Source organism: Prinia subflava, chromosome 11 (assembly GCF_021018805.1).
Source record: "Prinia subflava isolate CZ2003 ecotype Zambia chromosome 11, Cam_Psub_1.2, whole genome shotgun sequence".
In the NCBI taxonomy this organism is placed as follows: Eukaryota; Metazoa; Chordata; class Aves; order Passeriformes; family Cisticolidae; genus Prinia; species Prinia subflava.
This window is the reverse complement of record NC_086257.1, coordinates 16,654,301-16,679,197: the sequence shown is the minus strand read 5'-3', so window position 1 is coordinate 16,679,197 and position 24,897 is coordinate 16,654,301. Positions and strand designations below refer to the sequence as shown.

Sequence of the window (24,897 nt, the reverse complement as noted above, 5' to 3'; positions counted from 1 at the left end):
CAACATCCTGTTCTCACTGTCAGTGCTCTCACAGCTCTCCACCAACAGCTGAGGTTCAAGGGCTGTGTGGGGCCTTTGACTCACCTCCCTTTCACCCAGCAGAGCGTGGGGGAGCATGTGATCCTGTTTGCACTGAGATACAGGTATAGTAACACCTAGAAATACCAGCTTTTAGAAGAATGCCCTCCTGGGCAAAAGCCCTACAACCACTTTTCCTCTTAGAAAGAATAAATTCTTCTCCAGCCTTCACCTGACATCCACATCAAGTGACCCCAAGTAAGACCGTAACCCTGAAAGGCCTTGTAGGAGAAACCAGTTTGCTGAGATGGCCACAGGCAGTTTGCTCTCCCAGGGACAGCATGGCACGGCCCAGACCACTCCAGAGGTCTGCTCTCTGAGCTGAATGTTACAGCTCCTCTGTTTTCTCACTGGTCAGACAGGCTTGGACTGAGCACTGTTTGAAACACAATGGATATATTGCATGGGACGAGACAAGATGTAATTAAAGGCTTATTTTAATTAAGGCTTGACTTTTAGCTGTTCAAAGACAACTCTGAGTCAATAAAAGGTCTACCTAGTAGATACTCTTAGAAGGCCTCATGAGCAATCAGGCTGTTGCCATAGGAAGGGGAACACTTCACAGTGGACAAATACAACCCATCTCAGTGCCAGAGCAGGGATTCACTGCAGAAATACTAAATCAGAACTGCAACTGTATTTTGCTAAAGCACAAAGATAGATTCAGAATACTTCGAAGCAGCTGGGACAATAATAAGGAGGCAAATCTTTGTGAAAAGTTACCAACTTGGTACAAGAAATACTGTCTACAGAAAGAGTTGTATATGAGCACAACAGTGGTTAAAAAAAAATCCAAGTACAAAAAGTGCATAGACTAGAGGGATCTAGTACTGCCATCCTTGATTAGTAAGGGGACTCTTTAACCCTCAAAAGGAGATTTTAGGATAACAAAGAGTGTGAGAGAGGAATAGGCAGAGAAATGAAGACCTGGGGAGCAGCAGCAGGCAGCTGAAGGCAGCTCAGAGCACCAACAGACAATTGTTCCACAAGTGCTCCCTGGAAATAACACATGCGGAGGATGGAGCCATGCCTTTGCTGAAGGGCTATCATGCTTTATTTGGATTGATGTAATTTGCAGCTCTGAAGAGGAATTAAATAGTCTATTTACCAGAGAGGCCACAGAGGCACACTGCCACATCCGTCGCATTGCACAACTGCCTGCGAGCACCAGGCAGGACTGGAGCTGGGGGCACATCTCGTCCTACCCAAAGCATTAGCTCTGAATTACTGCTGGAGGTAGGACATTAAATGGTTGGGTGACCTGGCAAGGAGCAGAACGTTCTCCATTCCTGAGATTCATACAAATATTCATCCTTTCCCAACCATGTTGAGAGATTAGTGCAGCTAGAAATTTCACAGTATGTTATCAGCAAGACAAGACACAGGGACAGTCCTACATCCTCCAGTACAGTTCACCTTTGCTGTCCACCTGAGTGTTAGGGGATGACATTTTTACCACTGCAAGAGTAGGGGCTGGCCCCCAAGGGAGGAGAGATGAGCAGGATGACTGCCTGCTGCCTGAGGTACCTTGCCTTCCGGAGTCAACTTCCAAATGACAGAGAACGTCAGTCTGTCTTGCATGGGATTGAGACTGCAGAGCTCCTCACAGAGCAGCCTGGGAAGCATTGGGATCACCTGCAAGAGAAGAGAGCCTTGGTGAGGCACAAGCTTCTAGTGTGGACAAGCTTTCCTGACAAGCTGGTAAAGGGAAAATGTGTTAAACTGTCAGCATCACATTCTCTGTGGCAGGAGTGGCCACGTCACAGCTCTGGGATGGATCACCCATGCCAGAGCTGTATCACATGGCAGACAGCGTGCTGGCATGGAATGATGAAGTAAACCAAATCCTCTGAAATGAGAGGACTTCACACATGGCTAAGGCCACCAACATCCACATCAGCCCCATCCCTCAATGAGACCAGAGGCAGTTGTAAGTCTCCGACCTGGGAATCATTCCCAGTGCTCCCCTCTGAAGAATGGAGTAAGCATTCTGGAGTAATCTGCATTCTTGGTTATGCAAACACTCACACTGCAACTTTTAAGGTCACAAAGTTTGCTCTGTTTTCCCCTTCTTTCCCACTGCCACTTTGGCACTGGCAAGAATGAGGAAGGCTGGGCACATTAGGAAATCTAATGTTGAAGAAACGTGGTCCTGGCAGTCAGGAGATGAAGAGGCTGGATTTGGGAAACCTGTTTCTTGCTTTCCCACTGAATACCATGTAACCAAGAAATAAATGCAATTCTGCTCTCTGCAATGCATAAATGAAACTTTTCCCACGCAACACAGGAGTCATGCTTGGCTTCAATGAAGATTGAACCATGCTTTACAGCAGACAGGAACTTGTAGATGCACGTGAGATAAACAGAAGTAGTTGTTTTATGACTATTGACCATGCTGTTTGCAAATGGAGAACAATTACTTTATTATACTCAAAATTTGAACAAAATGTCAGCCAACGTAATTTTCTGGCAGGATTTTTTAACCCATGTTCTAATTCCTTACAATTAATCAGTATTTCTGCTGCTGAACATTGAATTACCAAATCACAAATTACTCACATGACTACACCAACAAAGCTAAAGCTTTTGAGCATATTCATGCTAGAGCAAACCTGAGTAGCTCCAAGTGTTTCCACCATTCCTGAGTTATTTTCTAAGTGAAATCTGTATTAAAGATAATCTTTAGCAGCTGCTTAATGAAGCAAAATTCATTATTTGAGTTTCACTTCTGACTTCTCTTCCCATTGTTTACCTTTGTGAAGAAGCAATAACTGCCCTCAAAGAACCACCACATTATTCCTCTAGTTTATTTTAAGTGGCAACATGGAATGGTGCTTTTCAGAAAAACAGAGAGAAATGCTCTACATGTGTGCCATAAAGTAATTTAGCTATTCAATTTAGTTTCCGTTTTGACTGCTCTGTGTGCCAGCCTGTAAATATAGGACCAGCAGGAAGCTGACTGGCATACAAATCCCAGCTCTTCCAAACTCTGACACCTATTTAGTGATTTCAGAGATAACTTTTTCTACCTGGATGCAAGAGAATCACTGTTCTTCAAAACAGTACAGAAAAACAGTCTCAGGTGCCCATTTTCTCCTCAAGTGCACACACTTTACACTTACCTTTTGCTTTGAAGGAAAAACTTTAAATATTTAATCACATTTATGGTTTGGCACCAGAAAATGGCTATAATTCCCTTCTAACTGCAGTGCACACCAGTGCCAAAAGGTTAACTGTATGGTCTGGGGCTGTCAGGGAGTCACACCATGAATCAGCAGCCCTGGTTTGCCTGGAAGGTCACAAGGGCACAGCTTGTGATAAGCTGCTTCCCTCAACACAAAGGCTGCCAACTCTGTTATTCCAGTTGCGAACAGAATGTGAACAATACTGCTACATTCATAACTCACTGACACAGTACGTGAGCTTGGCCATGCTGCCTGGAAGGACCTGCACCACAAGGGTATAAATTTAATGTAAGTGATGCCAACCCATATCAGAAAAGAGAGAAAATAGCTTTACAGACTCTTGGAAATCCCTGCCTGCCTAAGATCACCCATGACCACCTCAAGACCCCAAAGTCAGGTCACAGCGAGCAAAGTGCCAGTAATTTAATAAAAGCTCCCATGCCCTTTCCCACCCAAATTAAAAGCTGCTTTTCTCTCTCTCCCCAATTCTGATCATCTGATAATGGTCTGTACTTACTGAATATTTGTGTGCCTTTGCACATCCTCTTTCCCTTCACATCTCCTGGAGCAATACCAGTTTGCTAGAAAAATGCCTACATGGAACACGAAGGCCCGTGCTTGCTTTAAGTGTACTTGAGCAGGATTAATATCCCATTCAAGAGGCTGTAATTCAATGGAAGGGCTTTCAATGATGTGAAACACAAGCAAAGCTTTAACTCAGATCATAATTACAGCACTAAATACTCACTATGCAATTAGCTGTAACAAATCTAGTGTTAGGGAAGAATCAGCCTGCGTTACCTTTGTTTTACAGGAAGGAAACTTTAGGTGAAGTAACTTAACCTAAGCCATGGAGGAAGTCTCAGAGGAGAGTAAGAATGCAATCAACCTTTTCCTGGGCTCAGCAAACATACATAACATGACCTTGCACTGAAGGTATTTCAATTTATTCTACCTTACTGAATTTAAAGAAGCCTGTTTCCAACACCACAACAGTCTTGGCTGACTGCCTCCTGCTTTACCATCACGATGCCTCTTCACCCTCTGCATGGAGAATAAACCAACTGTCACAAGGCACAGGAGTTTAAGTTCTAAATACACATTTCCTTTTTCCTTAACATGATACGGTCACAGCCTGAAAGGATTCCTAGTAATTGCAAGGCCAGCATTTAACACACAAAGATGTCTCAATTGTGTCACAGTCAGAGAGCAAGATGTTCCAGGAGTGATCCCAGGGGCAGCCCAGAGGAACTCTGGCAACAGGATTATCCCCATCTCTTTCTGAGAGAGACACTGGATGAGAGGAGATTTCCCTAAGCACATCTTTAATGTCCAGATTTGCAAAATATCAGAGCTGTGTAGAATTGCCTTGAATAATCCAGAGGTTGCCCGGCACCTTTGAAATGCTTTGCCCTTCCTGTGACTGTCTGCCAAGAGGCAGCAGTGTCTGCCAGCTGTCCTGAGGAGTGCCAGGGCACGCAGGATCCAGCGAGCTGGAACGCTGCCGAGGGATAGCACCTCCAGTGGGAAGTGGTTTCCCTGGCACATTGCTACGGATGTGCCTATGTTGGGGATCGCATCATTCAGCTTGGTTTTACTGCAGATGGAAATAAAGTCACCTGGGCTTATACAGGGGTCATAAACCTGGAATAAGGGGTTTATAAATGTAGCTGAATCTAGAAATGCAGTAGGAGAGGCTCAGCAGGGCTAGGCAAAAAAAATTTACAATGTAAAAAAGGAGCTGCAACCCCCCAGGAAATCCTTTCTAATGAATGTGTCATAGAAACCAGGGCTTGGGTGGTGAGAGCTTGTCTGGTTTTATTCCTCCTCTATCAGTCAGGCTAATAAAAGACATCATCTCTCCCCATAAGCCTAGCAGTGCCCAAGAAATACTGGAAAGGGCACTTCTTTGAGTGAAAGGCTGATATCCACAATGCTGGCAGCTGCAGGTCTGCATTTCAAATCAAATCACAGACAGAGGATTTCTCTCTCCCTATTTCCAAGTCCTAAATGCAAATTCTTCAAGACTCAGTTGTCCAGCACTGCATGACACCCTGCTCCATGCTACTGGTTCTCCCTGCAGACAGCCACACATCCCAGAAAGCCAAAGCAATGGCACCACTGGAAAACCAAAGTGAGAGAGGGCATTTCTGGGGCTGGGGGGTCCTACACACCATCATAAAACAGATGGACCTGTGACCATGGCTGATCGCACTGCTTAGCAGCTGGCTCCTCTGCATGGGAAGATCTAAATCCCTGCTTGTGACAGCCCTGGGATTTGTTTTGTTTTGCCTCTTCAACTAATAAAGTGCTTCAGAAACCAAACGTGAGTTTCCAGTCTCGCACTCATTCCTAGTGAGCTGGGCAGTGGGAGGGAGCATATGCATGCTGAGATGATAAAACTTCTTGTTCCCTATAAAATTAGAAACATCTGCTGAGCCAGGACTAACTCACTGGCCAGGTTCAGAGCAGGTTAGCCCACAGCAGCTCTGATCAATGGACTCACAGCTTTTCAAGGAACAGAAGGGGAAAACTGGTCAAGGAACCAAAGGGGAAAAGGAACAAACCCTGATCAAGCATAATCCCTTATTTTCACAAAGTTACATGAGCAGTTTTGCTCCCTTCAAACAACTTCATTCTGCTGGCATCCTGCTTTGGCTGTCCCTTAATTCTTGTTTCAGGTTGGTTATGAGCACCACTGACTCCCAAGGTGATCCTCCTCCCACAGTCAATCCAATGGGTAGGGATTGAATTAACCAAAAATTTCCACTAGAGCTGGTAGGAGGACACTGAAGTCCAACAATAGAGTGGGCTCAGTAAATCTCTTGCTTGTACCTAAAAGACACTCAGAGGAAATAGGCAGCTTGTTTATGAGCCATGATTTCTCCTCAGGAGTTGAATCAATGTTTCCATGTATTCAGATTTCAGGCAACTCTTTGTTACTCAGTTTGAAATTATCAAAATATCAACACCTGACAACCTGCTGGTGTCAAAAGTGAATGTCTTGAAGTCCTTGGACTCAACATGAAGACAGGCTTACAGTTCTGATCTTTGATCTCCAGTGTAAAATAGGATCAGTAAAATATTATAGGGATTTATGGCTGAACTCTCACTCGAGCTGCTTCACACCTAAAATAACACTGTGAGATGTGCCAAAAAAGAGGAAACTGTTTAGGTTTTCTTGCCTCTTAAAACCTGATACATTCTTATTTCAAAAACTTTTGACTTGTATTAAATAGACCATTAGCAATTACACAATAACTCCCCTTCTGGTTCAGGAAACCTAAATATGTGGCTTTATTTAACTTCTTTGGGAGGATTAGCATGGTGCTAACCTCTCACAGAATCACAGCTGTCTTAGGAAACAATTTCATCAAAGGAAAGCATATTTTCTACAAGAGTCATGCTACCATCTTGTTTCAGACAGGCTGGCTGCGTTCCTTTGCCCATCCCCCCACTCCTTTTCATCTCTTGCAATTAAAACATTGAAAATTTCATCATCTAACCTAGTTTGTTGTTTTAAAATGTGTTTTCGGCAGGGCAGAAGTCTGGGTAAAACACCAATCCTGACTGCTGGGCCACAGTAGTTGATGAATTGAAGATTAGGGGCAGCAGGTAACTTATGCTGGCATTGCACAGGACTGGCAGTGCTGATGGGAAAAGGCACTTCGAAAGAAAATTCAATCAGCTTCTGCATCCAACTAGATTTTCATGAAAAATGTCTCATTTCTCTATAAAAATCTTCCTTCTCCCTTGACTAAAAGAAACACATGGCCTCAAACCACAGTATTTTGACTTGGAAATACTGCCACAATATCCTCTTGGAGTACAGCTTTGCTGCCCCCAGTGACATCCCCCTAGGCCAGCCCACACCTCCCACCATCCATCAGAGGGGGAAGCAGAGCACTGCAGAAGCCAAGCTTGTCACTGGAGAGACTGGGAAGACTGGTGCGTCACTGGTGCTGTTGCTGTCACTACCACTGGCCCAGTGGGGACACTTTGGCATTGCTGTCACAGTGATTCCACAGGGAGCTGAAACCCACCCTGAGACCCTCAAAGCTGTGCCTTGCTGCACAAAGAAAGCTATGGAACAGCTGCTAAAGGTAAACAGCTTGATATCAAACTGTTAATTTGATTCCACTAGTGTAACATGAATCATTTTATCATCCAGAAAGTGCAGAGAGGACACAGGAAGTTACTGGAACAAGCATCACTACAGAAACCTCCCTGGATAACAACCCTGAAAATATCCAAGAAGGGAAGGGATGGAACGGGAAGAATCACTCCAATCCTAAGTAGCAAGTGGGATACTTTTATCTATTATAGAAAATATGTCCTGTCATTCCAGAAGGGGCTGTGGAGACAAGGACTTCAGCCTGACTGAATGGGAGTGTGCAGAGAGGAAGATTAATCTGCTTCATGACACTCCTCTTCATGCAGCTGATGCCTCAAGACTACACAGGACTCTGACAGCCAAGTTTTCCAGCTTCCCTACATGCACAGTGCCAGTGGTATCTGATGGGCTACAAAGTGTTTCTGCACATTCAACTGAAAAAGAGACAACCACAGACAAAGCCTAGACATTTCCTTTCAAACAGTGCTAAACCTGAACCTGTTCATTTGTAGAGTTTAGAAGCCAACTTTAAACTTGAGCTTAACGTTTGATTCTGATAAGCTAAAATCTGTATAATTTCAAGCATCTTTTCACTGCATGATGAAGGAACACTATTCCTTCATTATTTGGGATATCCAGATAAAGTAAGAGTGTGAACCTTTTGTTTTACCTCAAGATGTTGGTTGGTTGCTTGGTGTGTTTTACACCCTACTTTGACACAAATCCATTTCTGGGAGGGATTAGTTGGACTATTGCATCAAAGGCAAGACAAAATCCTCCACATCTGCCAATCTGAAGCCCCCAAGAGCAAAGCAGAAAAGCCAGCTTGGGTGTGTTGGGCTTGGCTGAGGTCAGCACTGAGCTGGTGACCTGGCACATGAGGGGCACTCCCTGACCACAGACAGGTCTCAAGCTGCTGCTCCACTCCATCCTCTCTCCATAAGCTCTAAGGCAGTCAGCAGCTATGTCAGCTTCTGTGTTTCCACCAACTTACATATTTCTGTAGGTGTCCTGCAATAGCAGCCAGACCTTGATTGTGAGCTTCTTGAAAATGAATTTATGGTAAATGGAAGGCACAGTTATCAGGCAGACAAAGGAAAAGCTGTCCTTACCTTCTGCACCAGATAGACACTGGTGGCCCTTTCGCTTGCTACTTTATCCAGTGCTGTTTCCTCCAGAACAAAGTAGCTCACATCCGCGATGTGGACTCCCACTTCCAAGTTCCCTGGAATTGCACAAGGAAGTCAATAAGCTGTGAGTAGAAATGAACTGCTGACATATTTAACTCTGACTCCTCTCCCCCTCCCCAGTGATACCACAACCATTTTGCTTTATGCCAAAATCTCACAAAACCAATACTTCTTCCCACTTCTTCCACCTGGGATGAAAACCATGGTCTCTCAGGACACTGTCAAACTCACCACCACTGTGGCTACAGCATATGAGTGAATATACACAGAAGTGAATCCTCAAGTACAGAGGTGGAAATGTGAAAACTCTTCAAAATCATGTGGATACTTCTTTCCAATTAGGAACTTGTAATAGTGAGCCCAGTCCTCATCCCTTTGCTGCCAGACAACAGCATGAAAGAAAGATGCAACCCCACCGCACATGGACACAGGCAATGCAAGATCCCATTTCCCTGGCATGGAGCAGTCAGGGAAAAAGTCACACATGCTTTTGGGTTTTCAGAACTGCACCAACTTGGCTGAGCCCAGTTTGCTGCTGGGGATGTGGGAAGTCTTCAACTACTTTGGATCAGGCTATGCAGAAGTGCAGCTTTCCACTAGGAGAATATTTCTACCGTTACCTTGCCTTTCCTTTAGATTTGGCTTTTTATCTTTTAATTACAGTCCAGTTTAAAAGCATCTTAAGTCAAAAGTTAAGCCAGAGAAGAGTTCTACTGAGGTTTATCATGAGGTTTTGGCAGTAATTTGGATTTGGAAGTAGTGATCATCCTCAGCTTTGGAAGTAATTAGTACCTGGGTCCAAGAAATTCTGGTTTGCTAATCCTCAAAGCAGCCTATTGACCTTTGTTTTCTCTGGAAGGACTAGGCTGGATTTGAGGTGCTTATTTGTAGAATAGTTCTAAGTGCAGTGGGTTCCTAATTATAACACTTGGTTCTTTAGAGGAATTCACTAACCTCTTGGTATCTATAAATATTTTTTCTTTCCTTAATTTTTTTAAAGAGACAAAGTAATAAGATCCACACTGGTGACAATCCTGTTTATTTATACACCTCGCAAAGAACATTATCAAAGCCCTTCTCTTGAGTGTCACGTTTTTGAAGGATAAATGGTTTGTAGCTGTTGTCATTAAGCAGTGCATATGCCTGTGTGTCCTTGTGATGGATACCAGCACAGGATTTCAGCAGAGCAGGAGTGGAAACAGATGAAGAGGAAGCATGAGAAGGTTCAGCCTACTATTAGTGGGTGACACCCAGCCCACTGTGCCCCAGCTGGGAACTCAGGGCAATGAGTACCAGCCCAACCTGCAGAGCTGCCTGACTTCATAACCATTAACTTCATTAAGCCATGTTTGCACAGCACTGTGAGTACGTAAAGTGTAATCTTGCTTTGGGAGCAGCTTTTGTGCACTTGACAGAGCACAGATGTAAAGGCGGGAGGGACGGGGTTGAGATGTGCCCACATAACCTCCAGTCACTGGAGGGGCCTGCAGAGACTAAATATGATGGCAGCAGGGAGAGAGGGCAATAATCCCACTGCACACCAAGGGACAAACTCCACCACTTGTCAGGAAGCTGGGAGCAAAGACTGCAGATTAAATGGTTCACCTCAGAAAGCGGCCTACAGCTGTGTTGTGATATTATCACATGCCTTGAAAGCTGCTCTACATGGATTAGGCATCCAAGCCTGAAACTACTTAGACAGTAAGTCTTAGACCAACAGTTCAACCAACAGGTTTAATATTACACACACTCGAAGCCAACACACTCAGAAGGTAAAAAAATATTGAATACTTTGAAGTCAATATTGTAATGTATTGACCCTGCAGGCAAATATTGACTAAAGGAAAAGGAGAGAGGGTCATTACATCATGCCTTTAATCACACTTTAATTCAATATGTGCACTGTTACATACATGAACTTTTTGTCCTCGATAGAAAATCGACAAACCAAGAAAGATCTCATTGCATGAGATAATAAAACATGGAGTCGGCCAACGAAAACACACTGAGCAGAGTTCAATTTCATTCAGGTTTCCCACCAGAGCTTCTAAAAGCTGGGGTCAGCATGAGCCCCTTGCTTTTGAACTTTTAATGGAAATTCTATCTAAATATTTTCTTACATACATTGACATAATGCAAACTGGCAGCCCTTGGGTTTGTCTTGCTCATGTATGAATCACCCTATCTCCCTCACCCCCAAAATATTCAGACCAAGAGAACTTGAAGATACAGTAAGTGATCAACCAATCTGATTTCTCTCAAATCATTGCTTTTGAATGTGCTAGACAAAATACCATCCTAAGCCTGCATAGAAATACCTGCCTGCTGCTGTCTCCTGGTTTATTTGCTAATTAAAGGGAAAAAGTGTTGTGGATAGAGAAATACTATTCACTACAATTCTGTTCCAGGTCCACAAACTGTTTTTCTAGTCTCATTAATTTTTATGACAAGTCACAAAAGGAACATTTCACACTGTCAGTTTCATGTTATTTCCCAAGGAAAAAAAAAAGAAAAAGAAAGAAAAAAAGAGAAAAAGTGGCCTGAAAGGGAAAAATAATTTAACCAGCAGTCATGGAGTAAAAAAGTCTTGTCAAAGAGATCAGAGGAAAGGGGTGAAGGGTGGATACCACATGGACCACACACCATAGGCTACTATACATGGTCTACTTGACCTCTATTTTGTTGAAAAAATCTACTTTTCCAGCAAAGAGAGGCTTCAAAACTTGCTGTGTAGCTCTCCATTGTGACAGACTTTTTATATCCTAAATTTCTTAGAGAAACAAGTACTTTTACAAACTACAGATTTGTTCCATCCCAAATTCTCTAACAGGGAACTTAAAGCTGCACAATAACCCCTTAAGCTAGGTATACACTACCAGTTTAAGGTTAGGGTTTTTTAAAAGGAATTTACATTAAAATGTACAGGAGATTAAGCCAGACACTTCATATGCTGCTATTAAAGCAAGAGCTGCAGGGAGCATCTATTGCAATGAAAAATGCTGAAGGCACTTGGATGGCTTATTTCACTCAGGATCTCTGGGACTCTTTCATTTAAAATCGTTTCATCTGAAAGTGGATGCAAAACTGTCGTGCCATTCAGACTCTACCACTGCAAAGCTGCTCTTGGGAGATGTTTAGCAACAGGGAATGCAGTTTAGAATCAAGCAATGCATGTTTTATTAACCAGCTGAACCCTGTTAGCTTCTCTCTGCACCTACAGAGATGCGGCAGACAGAGATGGATGGCAGACAGGAGCATTGTCTGAAATGACGCCACGGCATTGCAAAGCCCAGCAAAGAGGCCCTGTGCAATGAGGAGCTCTCCAGAGGTCTGCAAGCAGAAAGGGAAAGGGCTGGGCACTCAGCCACCCAAACTCCTCTTGGGCCAATGCTCTGTGCCAGCAGGACAAGATTTGTTGTCATCTTACTGCAAACAACACTGTTGTGATGCCACAAGCAGAGAGGACAATTTCCCTTTTATTTACCATCATAAATGTGAGAATGGCAAAGCAGAATGGATCTATGTCTTGCCAGCTTTCTGGAAGGCTGGATCTCCTCTTGGAGCTCACCAAGTGACAGCCATGAAAGGCAGATCTCCCCCAGCATTATGGGCACACAGTTGTTCTGGAGAAGGTTCAGCTCCTCAAGCTGAGGATCTGGCTTGTTTGAACCCACCCCAAAATCTCCCGTGCGTCAGTATGATGCTAAAAGCAAAGGAGAGCAGTGACACCTTGCAGAAGAACAAAGAACAAGCTGTTCCTTTTTTTTCCCTTTTTCTTTTTTGCCGATGATCTCATTTTCTATGACAAAACAGTTCAGAGAACTTCTTTCCTTCTTTATTGAAAAAATTATAAACAAAAAGGGATTAGTAAGAAGGAGCTGGAAGAGAAGGAAAAGGCATTTTCAGCCAGTAAATGCTTCATAAGAACTGTCAACCCAGCAGGTCACATCAAGCATTTGCCCCTGGAATTAGAAAGTTGAGTTGAATGCATTTGAACAGTATGTGAGGGAATACACTGGATGCAAATCCCTCTTCCCTGTCTTCAGCAACCCTTCAGCCATAGCACAAATCCAGAGATGAAGCAATTTCACTTTGTACCCTAGCATATGTGAATTTTAGGGCCATATAACTTAAAAACTGAGCTCTTCAAGGATAAAAGAGCAGAAAGTATTTCTCTACCATGAAGACACGCTCCCATTTATTTCCATCTCACCTTCAAGCATCATCATTCTCAAGAGGGAAGTCAAACACGAGCAAACTTGTTAAGTCAACTTAAAATCAAGTACCAGGGGTTTTGTATGAACCTGTTTCCCACACTGTCTTCACCCTTCAGTGAGATACAGAAGAGTTCAAAGCAAATTGCAAAGTATTTGCTATGTCCAAAAAACAGCCAACTACCCACCTGCTGCTGGCAGCTCAAGGGAGTCCCAAGCTGTTCCCTGGTCAGACCAAACTCTTGCAGCAAATAATTACAGCTCTTTCCCATTCTACACCCCTGGGGGGGATCATGTTGTTGCTCTTATCTGCTAAGCAATATTTAGCACCTTGCAAAAGCATGAAAAACTTGCATAAAGAGGGAGAAATGAAGCCTTTAACCTACATGCACGTTTTGGTGCTATTGGCAGTGCTACAGAAGATCAGGAGTCTTCATCAAGGGGGAGGACCCAGTCTCAGCCACAGAGGGTCACAGTGACAGAAGGGACAGCCAGAGGGGCTGCAGACCATAAAGGGGTGGACATAAACCCAAAATAAGTTGTACTGAAGCAGAAATTGGCACCAAGACTTGGAGAAGCTGCTGGAACCAGATAGGGGCTATCACAGACCTTTAACACACCTTTAAATGAATGACATGACCCAAGTGTTTCTGCTTCTCTTTGGCATGTGTATGAACATATACACAGCTCAAGGTGACCATCTTGGGTCAGAGAGAGAAGAAAAGAGAGAAAAGAGAATGACTGATTAGGAGAGAAGAGCAAGTGGGAAAGCAAAGAAAGCACAAGATGGAGAAGAGTTTAATGAAAAAATAAAAGTGGAACCATGAAAAAAGCAAGTTTTTAATCTGCTCTGGAGTCTGAAGACAAAGGTGAGTGACTTTAATTCTCAGCTGAGGTTACTTTTCCACCAAAGGAAGCCAAGCTTTTGGTCCAAAAATTCAGACAGTGTGTTTTACTTATTTTAAAATAACAAGGAAAGTGCTTAAATTTTACTTGTGTGCCCTAGGGCCATTTTGCTTTTCGAAGACACAGTGCAACTGAGCATAAATCCATTAACTTGTTTACCAAGAAACTAACTTTTTAAAATTATCACATGATGGGTCTTTAGCCAACTGAAATGCAACTATTTGCACCCTTTTTTGAGCAAGTAATAGTTTTTTTCCTTCTCTAAAGGTCTCTTCCTTGACATAACCTCAGAAGAAGACTCTGGCAAAAGGATCAGATCCTGTTATCTTGGGAGCAGGACAAGTCCCCAGGGCACAGAGCAGCAACTTTTCCATCCAAACATTTCCATCCACTTAGTAAATGTTGCAACAACCTCAAAAAAAAAACAACTGTCTGCCCAAACAAACAACACCTCTAAAGGGTAACAGCCAAAAAAGTGCTCCATACTACCAAACCCCTCTGCCACTGGTTTGCATGAAAAATGTCCCACAGAAACAACCCACTTCAACTACCAGTAACAGAGAGACTTAGGCCATCAGGAACAGCCTGGCCAAGGTTTCAAGACATTCCAACTCTTCTTTGAACTATGCTTTGTCACCTTTTTGGGGATCTGTAGCACCTGGAGAGGTGGCCAAGGTCAGGCTCTTAACATGGCCAAGTGGCACATGGACTGTGTCAGCATCAGACTGCAGAGGTGCAGGCTGGGTCTGGGCTTTTGCTTTGCTTCTTAAATCACAATTAAAACCTTCAAGCTTCATCCTTTCCTTGAAGAGCCAGGCTGACATAAAGAAAATAAAAGCTGTGACTTTTCTCATTTAACTGCTCGAACTAAGGAGCTGGGAGATGGACCAAATCCCCAACATGAGCAGAACCAAGACTGGCCCCAGTTACTCCAAACTGAGAAACAGCACGAGATCACGAGAGAAGGGAGGAAAAAAACCCAAAAACATCTTGAAATGTTAACTCTCCCCATACTGGAAGTCTAGACACTTCCCAACTTCCACAAGAACCTGAGAAAATACTGACAGGAATGGTGACATTGCAGTGATGCTTTTAGCGGTTCTAAGAGAATAAAAAATATTCAGAGTTTTTCACAAAAATAAACCGTAACAGGGTTTTTGTTACTTTCTTCTTTTCTTCTTTAAGTTAAAAGGTCAATGTTGGACATCAATGAGGCTAAAATCCAGAAAAACATGATTATTTAAGTACTGTTTTACTCTGGTCAGCTACCCTGACCTTTGGCCATTTTGTGCCTTGCATCAACTGAAGTTTACAGAGACAACTACGATTTTACAAACCAATTTGTGACTGGGTTTAGGTGAGGTCCAAAACAAAACTCATCTGTTCATTAAGTACAGTAAAGGACAAGTGAAGACGAAAAGTAGAAATATTTTCTAGAGTTTTCCATGAGCCATCAGCAATCCTTAAAGTAGTTTCAGAATTATGAGGAGACTATATCTATTACTAAATTAAATTTTGGAAGCAGGTCTTTCATGTGAATTGCATAAAACTTTTGTCTGCAGCAGCTAATAAATTCAGCAACGTCCTAAAACCACTTAATAGAATTAAAAGCCACCTTTTATACCTCAAAACAAAGCCAGGACACCTTCACAAGGTGGCACTTCATGTGCTGTGCATGACAGAGCCCTGAGTTTTACACACAAACCAGCACAAGCCCCTGCAGGAAAGCTGACCTCCCACATCTGAAGGGGATGCTCAGAGGTTGTCAGCGTGAGGCTCTGTCAGGTGAGCAGGAAGGTCAATCCTTCCATGGGAACACAGGACAGATCTTTGTGCTGGTGGTGATCTCCTAACTTCCAAACTCCCACGAGCTGCAGACAACTATGCTGGCATCAATCAGGTCTCCAGACCTCAGAGATGATAGCACATCACCAAGGCAGAGGAACAGAACGAGCTTCCTGTCCTGAGCGAACCCACATCAGCTCTGCATTGTGACAGAAGATGCTGCCACCCAGAAGGCACCTACTACCTACACCTGTCCTGAAAACTACCTTAAAACCTGATGCAATAACTCTGGAGAAGAATGAAAGAGCTCTTCTGTGCAAGTGCTACTACTGCACCATTAAGTTGGATACTTAAACAAGGAAGGAATTCTCCTGAGGGAAAACCACTAAATACTCAGGACAGAATTCACACAGCATGTACAAGATAAAACATTTAATTGCAGACTGAAGGACACAGGCAATGATATCCAACAGAATAAGCACATTGAATAAGGATTTTTTCACACTGCTAAGCAAGATACAAGCAGAAAAATACAGATACAAGCGGGGCACAAGTATTACAGTTGTAAAAATCAGGAAAGAGCACAGAACAATTTGGGGCAGACATTATAATGATGGAAAACAAAGAGAATGTGACATTTCTTTGATGTATCAAAGGTGTCTATTGGAAGACTGAGACCAGACACAGTGGCTCCTTACGGAGCAATGCCTGTGTCCCACCTTCTGCCCATGCAGGTTTTGTTTCCATTCCTGTGCTGGTACCTGCTTACACTGCAGAGGTTCACAGCACAGCTGGTTTCCCCTGCATGACTTAGCAGACCTTGTGAGGTGCCAAAACAGAAAGTTCTACTCGGAAGTATTGTATTGATTTCTTTGCAAGATACAAGTAATGAGCAACAACCCCAAACACATCAGATTTATCCATTGAATGCCATTACTCATTATATGGTCACATCTGGGAGAACCTCTAGATGACTACTCACAACTTAGACCCCGCAGACTCAAATTCAACACTTGGGGGATGGATCTTCCACCCTTCATCAAGACAGGATGTCAGGCAGGACACAGAGGCAATGGCTGTGCTGCTGTGACTCGGATTCCTGGCTCAGAAAGCAATCTCTGCTGCTGGGGAAGAGTTACCAAGGCAGACTGCCCTGAGCTCTCCTGGCAGCCTCTTAGCAGTGAGGTTTGCAGCCAACATGGTGAAGGTAAAAGGACAATTTCTGGTATTCATGTCACCAATTGTATTCCAAGATTGATTCAAGAGGCTCTATCAGGAAATCAGCAGTCTTTGAATTTAAAGAGACAGGAAGTGACACCCAGCAGTTTTTGAGATGAATTACAGTATTTTTGGGTGTAGGATGTCATCCTGTTCCTGATATGAAGGTTTAGAGTGGGGAGGGACCAGCCTCTCTCTACAGCTAGGTCAGTTCCTTTTGTGATATCTCTACTGTACGCAGTAATCCAAGGCTGGGCGAGCACTCCCAGGCATTCAAAGAGACCTTGGGATGTAATGGCCAAACACATACAATGGACTTCCACAGACCAGCCTTGACATTTCTTCAAATTCTTTGGAAATAGAAGGAAGTTGCTGAGATTTCACTTTCAGCCATCCAACTGTTTTGTTTATTTTTGAAAAGATTTCCAAAACATTTCCATCTGCACCTGGTTTTACTCTTTCTGTGTATCTAGCAAAATAGCTGACTATCAAGAAATACTGTAGTGAATTACAGTGTAAGATGTTTTTCCTGTTCACCCTGCACTGCAATGAACAACAAATTAAAACAATAACCCAGTGATTCTGAGGGATCCTGCCATTTCATAAAGTTTATAATAAAGACAATATACAGCAGTAACTCCTTTGCTGCCTACATGTAACAGAACATGTGACTGAAGATAACCATGTGGGAACGTCCTGACAGCTATTTATACCCTTTTAAAGTTCATCTTCCTCACATATTTTCTGACTTTTATTTGCTACATTCGCTGAAAAGTCCTGTTCTCTCTGGGTCTGTGTGGTCATCCCCTATCATTTGTGGTTCCTCTCCAAAGACTCTCCTCGTCCTTGGGGTCATTTTTCATGAGTGCAAATTCTAGGCAAAGTGCTTTTAGATCTGTTTGCACAACAGTTTCTGGATCTTCTTTCCATTATCCAGCTACTTAAAGGCATTTTCTTTTTTTTTTTCAATACACAATCAAACACTCTCTTTTTTTAAGTTTGTATACATAAATATCAGTGAGATCCATGAGGACACAAAATCCTGCGCCTCTAAATCTTTGGGGAATTGTCCCAGGTCCTGAATTCATGAACTGAAATGATTCGGAAGGTAACTTTGCCCAGAGCATCTCTCCTCCCTGCAGAAAAGTAAACTCACTTTTATGAGTAATTCTACTGCCATTTGCACATCTGTTTGCATGTTCTGCATCCACAGTCTTTGTTACCTTAGTCCTTCTCACACAATACACCTTTTATTTTGTTTTAATCCCATGTCTATTTGCCACACAGCTTTCTTTGCATCCCATTAAAAAAAAACCAAAAAACACACAAACAAACAAAAAATAACAACAAACAAAAAACCCCACAACAAAACAACAAAAAACCCACAAACAAACAAACAAACAACCAAAAAAAACCCCACAAAAAAACAACACAACACAACAAAACAAAAAAACAACACCCTTTTGGGATAAGGATGAGATATTTATAAAATATTTATACCTGACATAAAAATCCAGCACAGTAAATATGGACTACTAATCAAAAACCCAGCCCAACTTTGCTTAACCAAGCTTTTAATCAACCTTCTCACAAGCAGTTTTCAAATATATGCAAAAACCATTTTAACAAATTATGTTCTAGCAATCAACGTTCAAACTAAATCCAAATTTCCTTAATCACTCCAGTACCTTAACACCCAGTTTAATGCACTTGTCTGGGGATTTGGCTCAGTCTATTTCCCCTTCCGCCACCAGCAGTTTGGAGTAACCTGCCCTGTTCCCAGGGGAACTGAGGAGAGCCCCACATCATCAAGTTGTCCCACCAATTTCAAGAGAGACGTTTGGTGGAGAAAAGCTGACTCAATTCAGCCCTCTGATTCCATTCAACCCTGCACTTGGAAATTGGAAGTGATGTGTGTTTCTGCACGCAGCCCCATGTTACCTCAAAAGAAGAGATAAAATATACTGTACACACTGCAGTTCCCAGAATGACACAGGAGCGCACTGTGGGGCACAGCAGGGATCTGGATTTGGCAGAGATCTGGGAGCATTTTGCATATTTTAATGAAACTGCAACCACAAGCCCTCAATAGGAAAAGAATATGTACCTCTTTCTAATCACTGCAATACGTCTTTTTCACTCTCCTAGCGACACAAGAAAACATCCCCAGATTAACCAGCAGGTAACAGACGAGAAGAGCTAAATTTGTCTGATACTAAAGTAAAATTTGACCAAATGTTACACACAATACCACTCCTTGTAGATCTTCTTTTTCCCATATTTGACTCCTGCACTAAAATCTAAGCAAATTGCAGTTTATGATCATTTGACATTTGACTCAGATGTCAATGTGTTTCCGTCATTTTCTCTGCAGGTCTGGTGTCTGTTCATCTTAAATAGCTTACAAAGAAGGAAGCACAGTAATTGCATAAATTATTTCTGATAAATAAGTCCATACTCATTTCAAAAGTAACTTTTGATCCAACACTAGCTTGTTCTTCGGTGTTTATCTTATGCAAGTCTGCACAGCAAGACTCCAGCTACAAATTCTCCTGATACTCTGTCCTGCAGGGACCAAAGGGATTTGCTGAAGGGTCCTGTACCAGGTTTTGCTAGAGCAAATTTCACCCTGCAGTCCTTAAGTGGCCAGAGAGACAAAGTTGAATAGAAGAGGAAATAGATACATCTTAAAAAGCAAAATATAAGTGCACAGAATTTTCAAAATGAAAACATACTAAGTGTTTGCAAACTACACCAGGAAAGAATGCAAGTCAAAGCAGAGAAAGACCAGGTGGTCACCTGAGATGGTAGAGAATATCTTGGGGCTACCAGGGTTCCACTGGTGTTTTTCAAGCACAAGATTCTGGAGCTCACACACCGGGGGATGTCCACTAAGCTGTCCAGGTCTAAGAAAAGCAGCACCAGAGCCTGGAGGCCTGCACTGGACAAGGGAGAATTTTATCAACTTTTGGCAAAACATTAGTTGGCTTGACCAAAACCTGTGAAATAGGCCCCTTGAACAGAGATCTAAATCTCAGTCTCTGCAGAGCTGTTCCCAAAAACTGCAGCTCACAAGGAACTTTGTGCTAAGCAGAAAGGTCATGCTGCAGTCTTCTCACATTTGGGTCACAAAGAAAAGTTCTCTCTTTAATTATACTCCATTTTTATGACACTTATAAAAATACAGTGTGTTTGATTTTTTTCCCATTTCCCTTAGGTACATTTGATTAAAATTCGCCAACAGATTGAATAGATTTAAGGGAAACAGAAAAAACCAGGGGGCTGCACACTGCAGAAGCCTCATTTGTTTAGGTCATCGAGCAAACACTGGGAAAAGTCCATGATTGTATCTATTTATGGCCTCACTCCAAAATGCAGGCAACCAGTGTCACTAAGGACATGGAAACCAGGCCAAACAGTCTGTAGAATATATTTCTATTCTGCAATACAACAATTCCTCCTAAAAAAGACATAAATTACTTGAACTTGAATTACTTTGTAAAAGACTGTAAGAATACAGGAATGAGAGAAAAACACAAGTGAGAACCATGTTAACTATTAATATACAAATAAGAGATGTACAGAAGCTCTGTTGGTATGGCCCAAAGCATTGCTTTGAGACCAGTATTAAAAAACAACCCCTCCGAAATATTTCCCCATAATTCTGCTGCACCTTTTCCCATCATGGACTGACCTTTCAATAGAAGGAACTGTCTGCCTTGAAATATGCCAAATTCCATTTCTACTCATACCAGTAAGCAGCCTTCAAACACAACTGCATCAGAAGTGAACATTACCAGAAATACAAGCACCACAGGCAGATAATTCCCAGAAGAGGTTTGGAAAGTGTGAGAAACATGTTTGGTGTCACTGAGACACACAGGTCACCTGCCACACTGAGATCAGAATAAATCTTTAAACCTCTGCACCCTGGCTGAAAATATTCAGGCTTGAAAATAGTACAGCTGTTTTCTGTGACATCTGCACAACCTGAGAATGGTTCTGCTGTGCCTTCCTGGCTGCAGCAATTTTCTAGAAGACGTGCAGAAAGGATCACAAAAGAGCACTGACTGAAATGAACTTGTTTAAAACCTCAAGCTACCCTGAAAGCTCTACAAAGGCTGTAGAAACTAGGTGCAGGCCAGAGCCATCTTTTACTCCAAGGTTATGCTGAATCATCTAAATGGAGTACAGTTTGTTCATATTTCTGCAGCTGTTACATAAATAACCCTATTTTCCTTCTTTATTGGAGCTGATCTCTTTTAAAATATACACTCACAAATGTGAACAGCAAGCTCACCTCCCTACTGCTATCATTAAACAATAACGAGGAGCACGGCCGTTAATCAGAAACAGACTCCAATATAAAATCCTCTCAAAACCAGACTGGCCCACTTAAAACGTATATCCCTGGAAACATTTCCAACTGCTGCAAGATCCTACTGTGAGCTCCATGAAAAATACAGCTCTTCCCACAGCCATCCCATGCTTCCTTTGCTAGGGACACTCTGCTGCTGGGTAGTTCTCCATGACAGATTTGTGAACTACTTTAGTAAAAAAATTCCTTTCCATCTTTTACTGAGGATGTAGCACAGGTGAGTCTTCCATCCAGTGACCAGATCTGATAAGGGTCACACTGAGAAGGCTTGAAACTCCACAAGGGTACAAAGACAGTCCCTTATCTCTCTGCTTGCTGCCTAAGATCATTCAAGGCAAAGAAACTGTCACAGTCTTGAATAAATTAGCAATGAATGCCTGAAGACAATTTAATTCTCCAAAATCTTCTGAAATGCCCTGATTTAGCTGTCTGATAGAAGTGTGGGCAATGAATGTGGTTTTTTGTAGAAATTCAGTGTGTTATACACCAACAGAGACTTCTGAATTGGGTTCTGCATTCTCTGTTGATTTTTGGAGATATCCTGACATCATGAGGATGCCAAGATATGTGGTTTGCTCATGTTAGGATTTTTGGTGAGGTTTTTTAAAGTGTTTTACATATGGGCAAAAGAGATGGAAAAAATAACAATTTCTTGTAACCACGTTTACATTTGGAATAAAAGCTGTGTTAACTCTTAACACAACTTTGCCCTCATGAGAGATTCAGCCTTGCCAGACCTGGACACGCTCTTAACTTCTAAAACAACTCTTTGTCATAATAATTGCAGCTATCATAGCAACTTCTAGAGCCAAAAGTTCACAGGGTACCTCCAAAACATGTCAAAAGGCTCTACTAAGCACCAGACTGAGGTTCCCATAGGGGCTCTCCTAAACACCAAAGAGCTGGGAACATCCACAGCTTTGCAAGCAAGTGAGCATAAAGAAGTGACCCCAAAGGACCCCCAGCACTGGGTTTGGACCTGTCTAAGTCAGGAAATTCTGGAAAAAAATTAAGTCAAAGTACAGATATCTTAGAAAATTTTACATATGCTGATGGACCCCTGCTTTCACCAGCCACATTTAAAGGGCTTATAACAGTACTCTACATAGTGCCACAGGGGCCACTGGACCACAGACTGAGAATCACTGAAAATTCAAAAACTGCTCAACTCACACCAGGACAAAAAAGTAACAAGCCCAGAGAGATTCAACTTGCATGCAAGAAAACGTCCCAGGAACTTGTGATACGAGGTGGATCTGGGTGTCTGCTGCCAGCTGCAGGTCTGTGGGCTGAGGTTCCATATGCCAGAAACTGAAGAGAAGAATGTCCTCAGGTAGAGAGAACCCAGTCCCAGCAAGGAACGGGTTGATGGAATGAACTCTTAAAGAAGGCTCCAGCTCAGAGCACCTTCTCACTGAGGGCAGAACAGGGTGAAAGAAGCCCATGGAAGCATGCATGGCTCCAGCCAAAAGGCAGAGATCTGGCACATAAATGGCTGTTGTGAGTGGGCCCCCAGCTAAAGGTTCATGGAAAATGATCCATGAGGGTCACCAAAGGCTTTTGGGATGGGACAGCCACCAGTGGGTGCATTCACTTGCCTGCCTCTTTTCTCCTCTGCTTGAGTTGGAAAGACAAGGCAGACTTCAAGGGTGGCCACATCCCTCATCACTACATATACCCACAAGGCCCAAGCACGAGTGACTGTGCTGCAATGGCTTTGCAGGCTTTCTGGCACTGAAGAATTCTTCACACTAATACTTTCTTTGAACACTTTCTCCAAATGGCTTACAGATAAGAGAGCAATGCAGATGTATGCACCACAAACCAGCTCAGTGAATGCTTCCTGCATCATCTAAAACCCACATGTATGTGAACAGTAAATGCTCAGAAGCCAGAGTTTCAACATTTTAGGTGTGAGGACCTATGGGATCACAATGCTCTCATAAACCTACAGTGATTCAGATGACAAAGTGGAAAGAGGAAGAACAGAGCTCAGCTTAGGATCTCTCAAGAAGACTCTTTTCAATTTTTTTGTGAAACAGAATGGCAATTTTTCCATCATCTTGCCTCAAAACTGCTATTGTCCAGTACAATTAATTTTATTGCCCTCCAATTATCTTTCACCTCTGCTTTTTTATCTGTTCTATAGCACTGTTATAGTAGTATGTACTTGGGCCTAAATGACATTACAATTCATTGGCCACATTGCACAGTATGAAATCAACTTTAAAAAATGGAAATTATGTCTTGGATGTCATCTTATTGTGACAATAAGCAAGAGCAAGAAAAACTTCACCCACACCAAAAAAAAACCCCAAAAAACCACCCCCAAACAAACACAAACCCAAAAACCCCTTTATCTTCATTATTAGGGGTGGATAGGCTAATCTAATCATGCAATATTTCTAACAAAGCCTGTTACTGGATCTTATCAAACTAAATAAGCCAAGCTTGGATGGCAAAGTAAGCTTACAAGAGAGAAGTTCCTTTGGTCATAATCATCGAGATTTGGCTTCTGGAGCTTTACTTTCTGTTCTGCTGGCTTACGGCATAGTGAAAGTACAAATAAGGCAGAAGAGAAAGCTCAAAAGGCAATGAGAAGAAAAACACAACTTATAAGGCACACTGTGCTCATCTGACAATTCCCAGCATCCCATAAACACCAAGAAACAATTCAGCCAGTGACCTTCAAAAAACTGGATTCCTTTACCCACGGACTGCGTACACAAGGTCAAAGTTCCACTCGACTTGAGCCTGCAGGAGTGGTGTATTAGCTTTTCAGCTGTAACTCCCATAATGACACAAGACAGCTGAGATCTGCTCAAATCAAATTACAGCTCTGATTATGCAAAACACTGTGGCTCTGCATTTTCTAACACCAAGACTGAGTGCAGCTTGAAGACGTCTTCTCCAAGATTGCTAAAAACAAGCAATTAAAACAACAGGAGAAGAACTAGTTTATTACTCTACTTATATTTGGCAAAGAATACTTCAGGAAAAATTATAGATACAAGTGTGTCAACAGCTGAATACAAACACTAGAAGTATTTTGTAAAATATATCTCATACCGTCAGGGAGTTGTTTACAGGACAAAGCATCATCAAGATCTCTGGCAGTTGATGGGTCGATGGTGAAAATGCATTCTTTCCTATCCAAAGAAAAAAAGAAAAGGAAAATTTATCTCCCAGTCATGAAGAAGGTATCAAAACACAGAGCCCATCAGAGACATCCAGACAACAACAACCATGTTTTCAGAAGACTCTGCTGAAACATATTCCAATCTAATCTGAATTCTAAATCTAATCTATTTTTAAAGAAATAGTTTAGACAAGTGGATCTCCTTGGGTATTTTTTCATTTTTCTTTTTGGTTTAACTGCTTGGTCTTAGTAGCTTTCATTTCATTACAGATATTCCCTCACAAAACCTGAACAGTTTAGCCCATCAAGTTCACTCCAAAGAAACAAGCAGGAAAAAGTCTAGATGCCTTGCAGCTAGAGTAAAAATAGATTGTTCCTAATTGCAAAGCTAAATGGAACACAAATAACCCTGATACCCATGCCAAAGAGTAGATGTCACACCATCTGACACTCCACGAGCACAGTGCAGAGGCACTGAAACACGTACAAACCAAGCTGAATGTGACAAAACTGAGTGAGAGTTTTGGTCCCAGTAAAGACACCCAAGAGATGCAGGTTTCTGTAATACCTACACTGCCAATTATGGACCAAAGGGAAAAGCAGGTTCAGTAGGAAAAAATGTAGAAGTTATAAAAAGGGTGTCCTCCAAATCAGCTCATTAGATCCTACAAATCAACCTGGTGCTCAGGA

General features: G+C 42.4%; 1 protein-coding gene across 1 annotated transcript in view; it reads right to left on the bottom strand.

The window, feature by feature from the left end:
- DIS3L2 (DIS3 like 3'-5' exoribonuclease 2) overlaps positions 1-24,897 on the bottom strand; it is a 180,675-nt gene that overhangs the window by 64,415 nt on the left and 91,363 nt on the right. Inside the window, 3 exon segments of the mRNA XM_063408228.1 lie at positions 1,606-1,713; positions 8,490-8,602; positions 24,138-24,217. Coding sequence (XP_063264298.1) covers positions 1,606-1,713; positions 8,490-8,602; positions 24,138-24,217 — 301 coding nt within the window.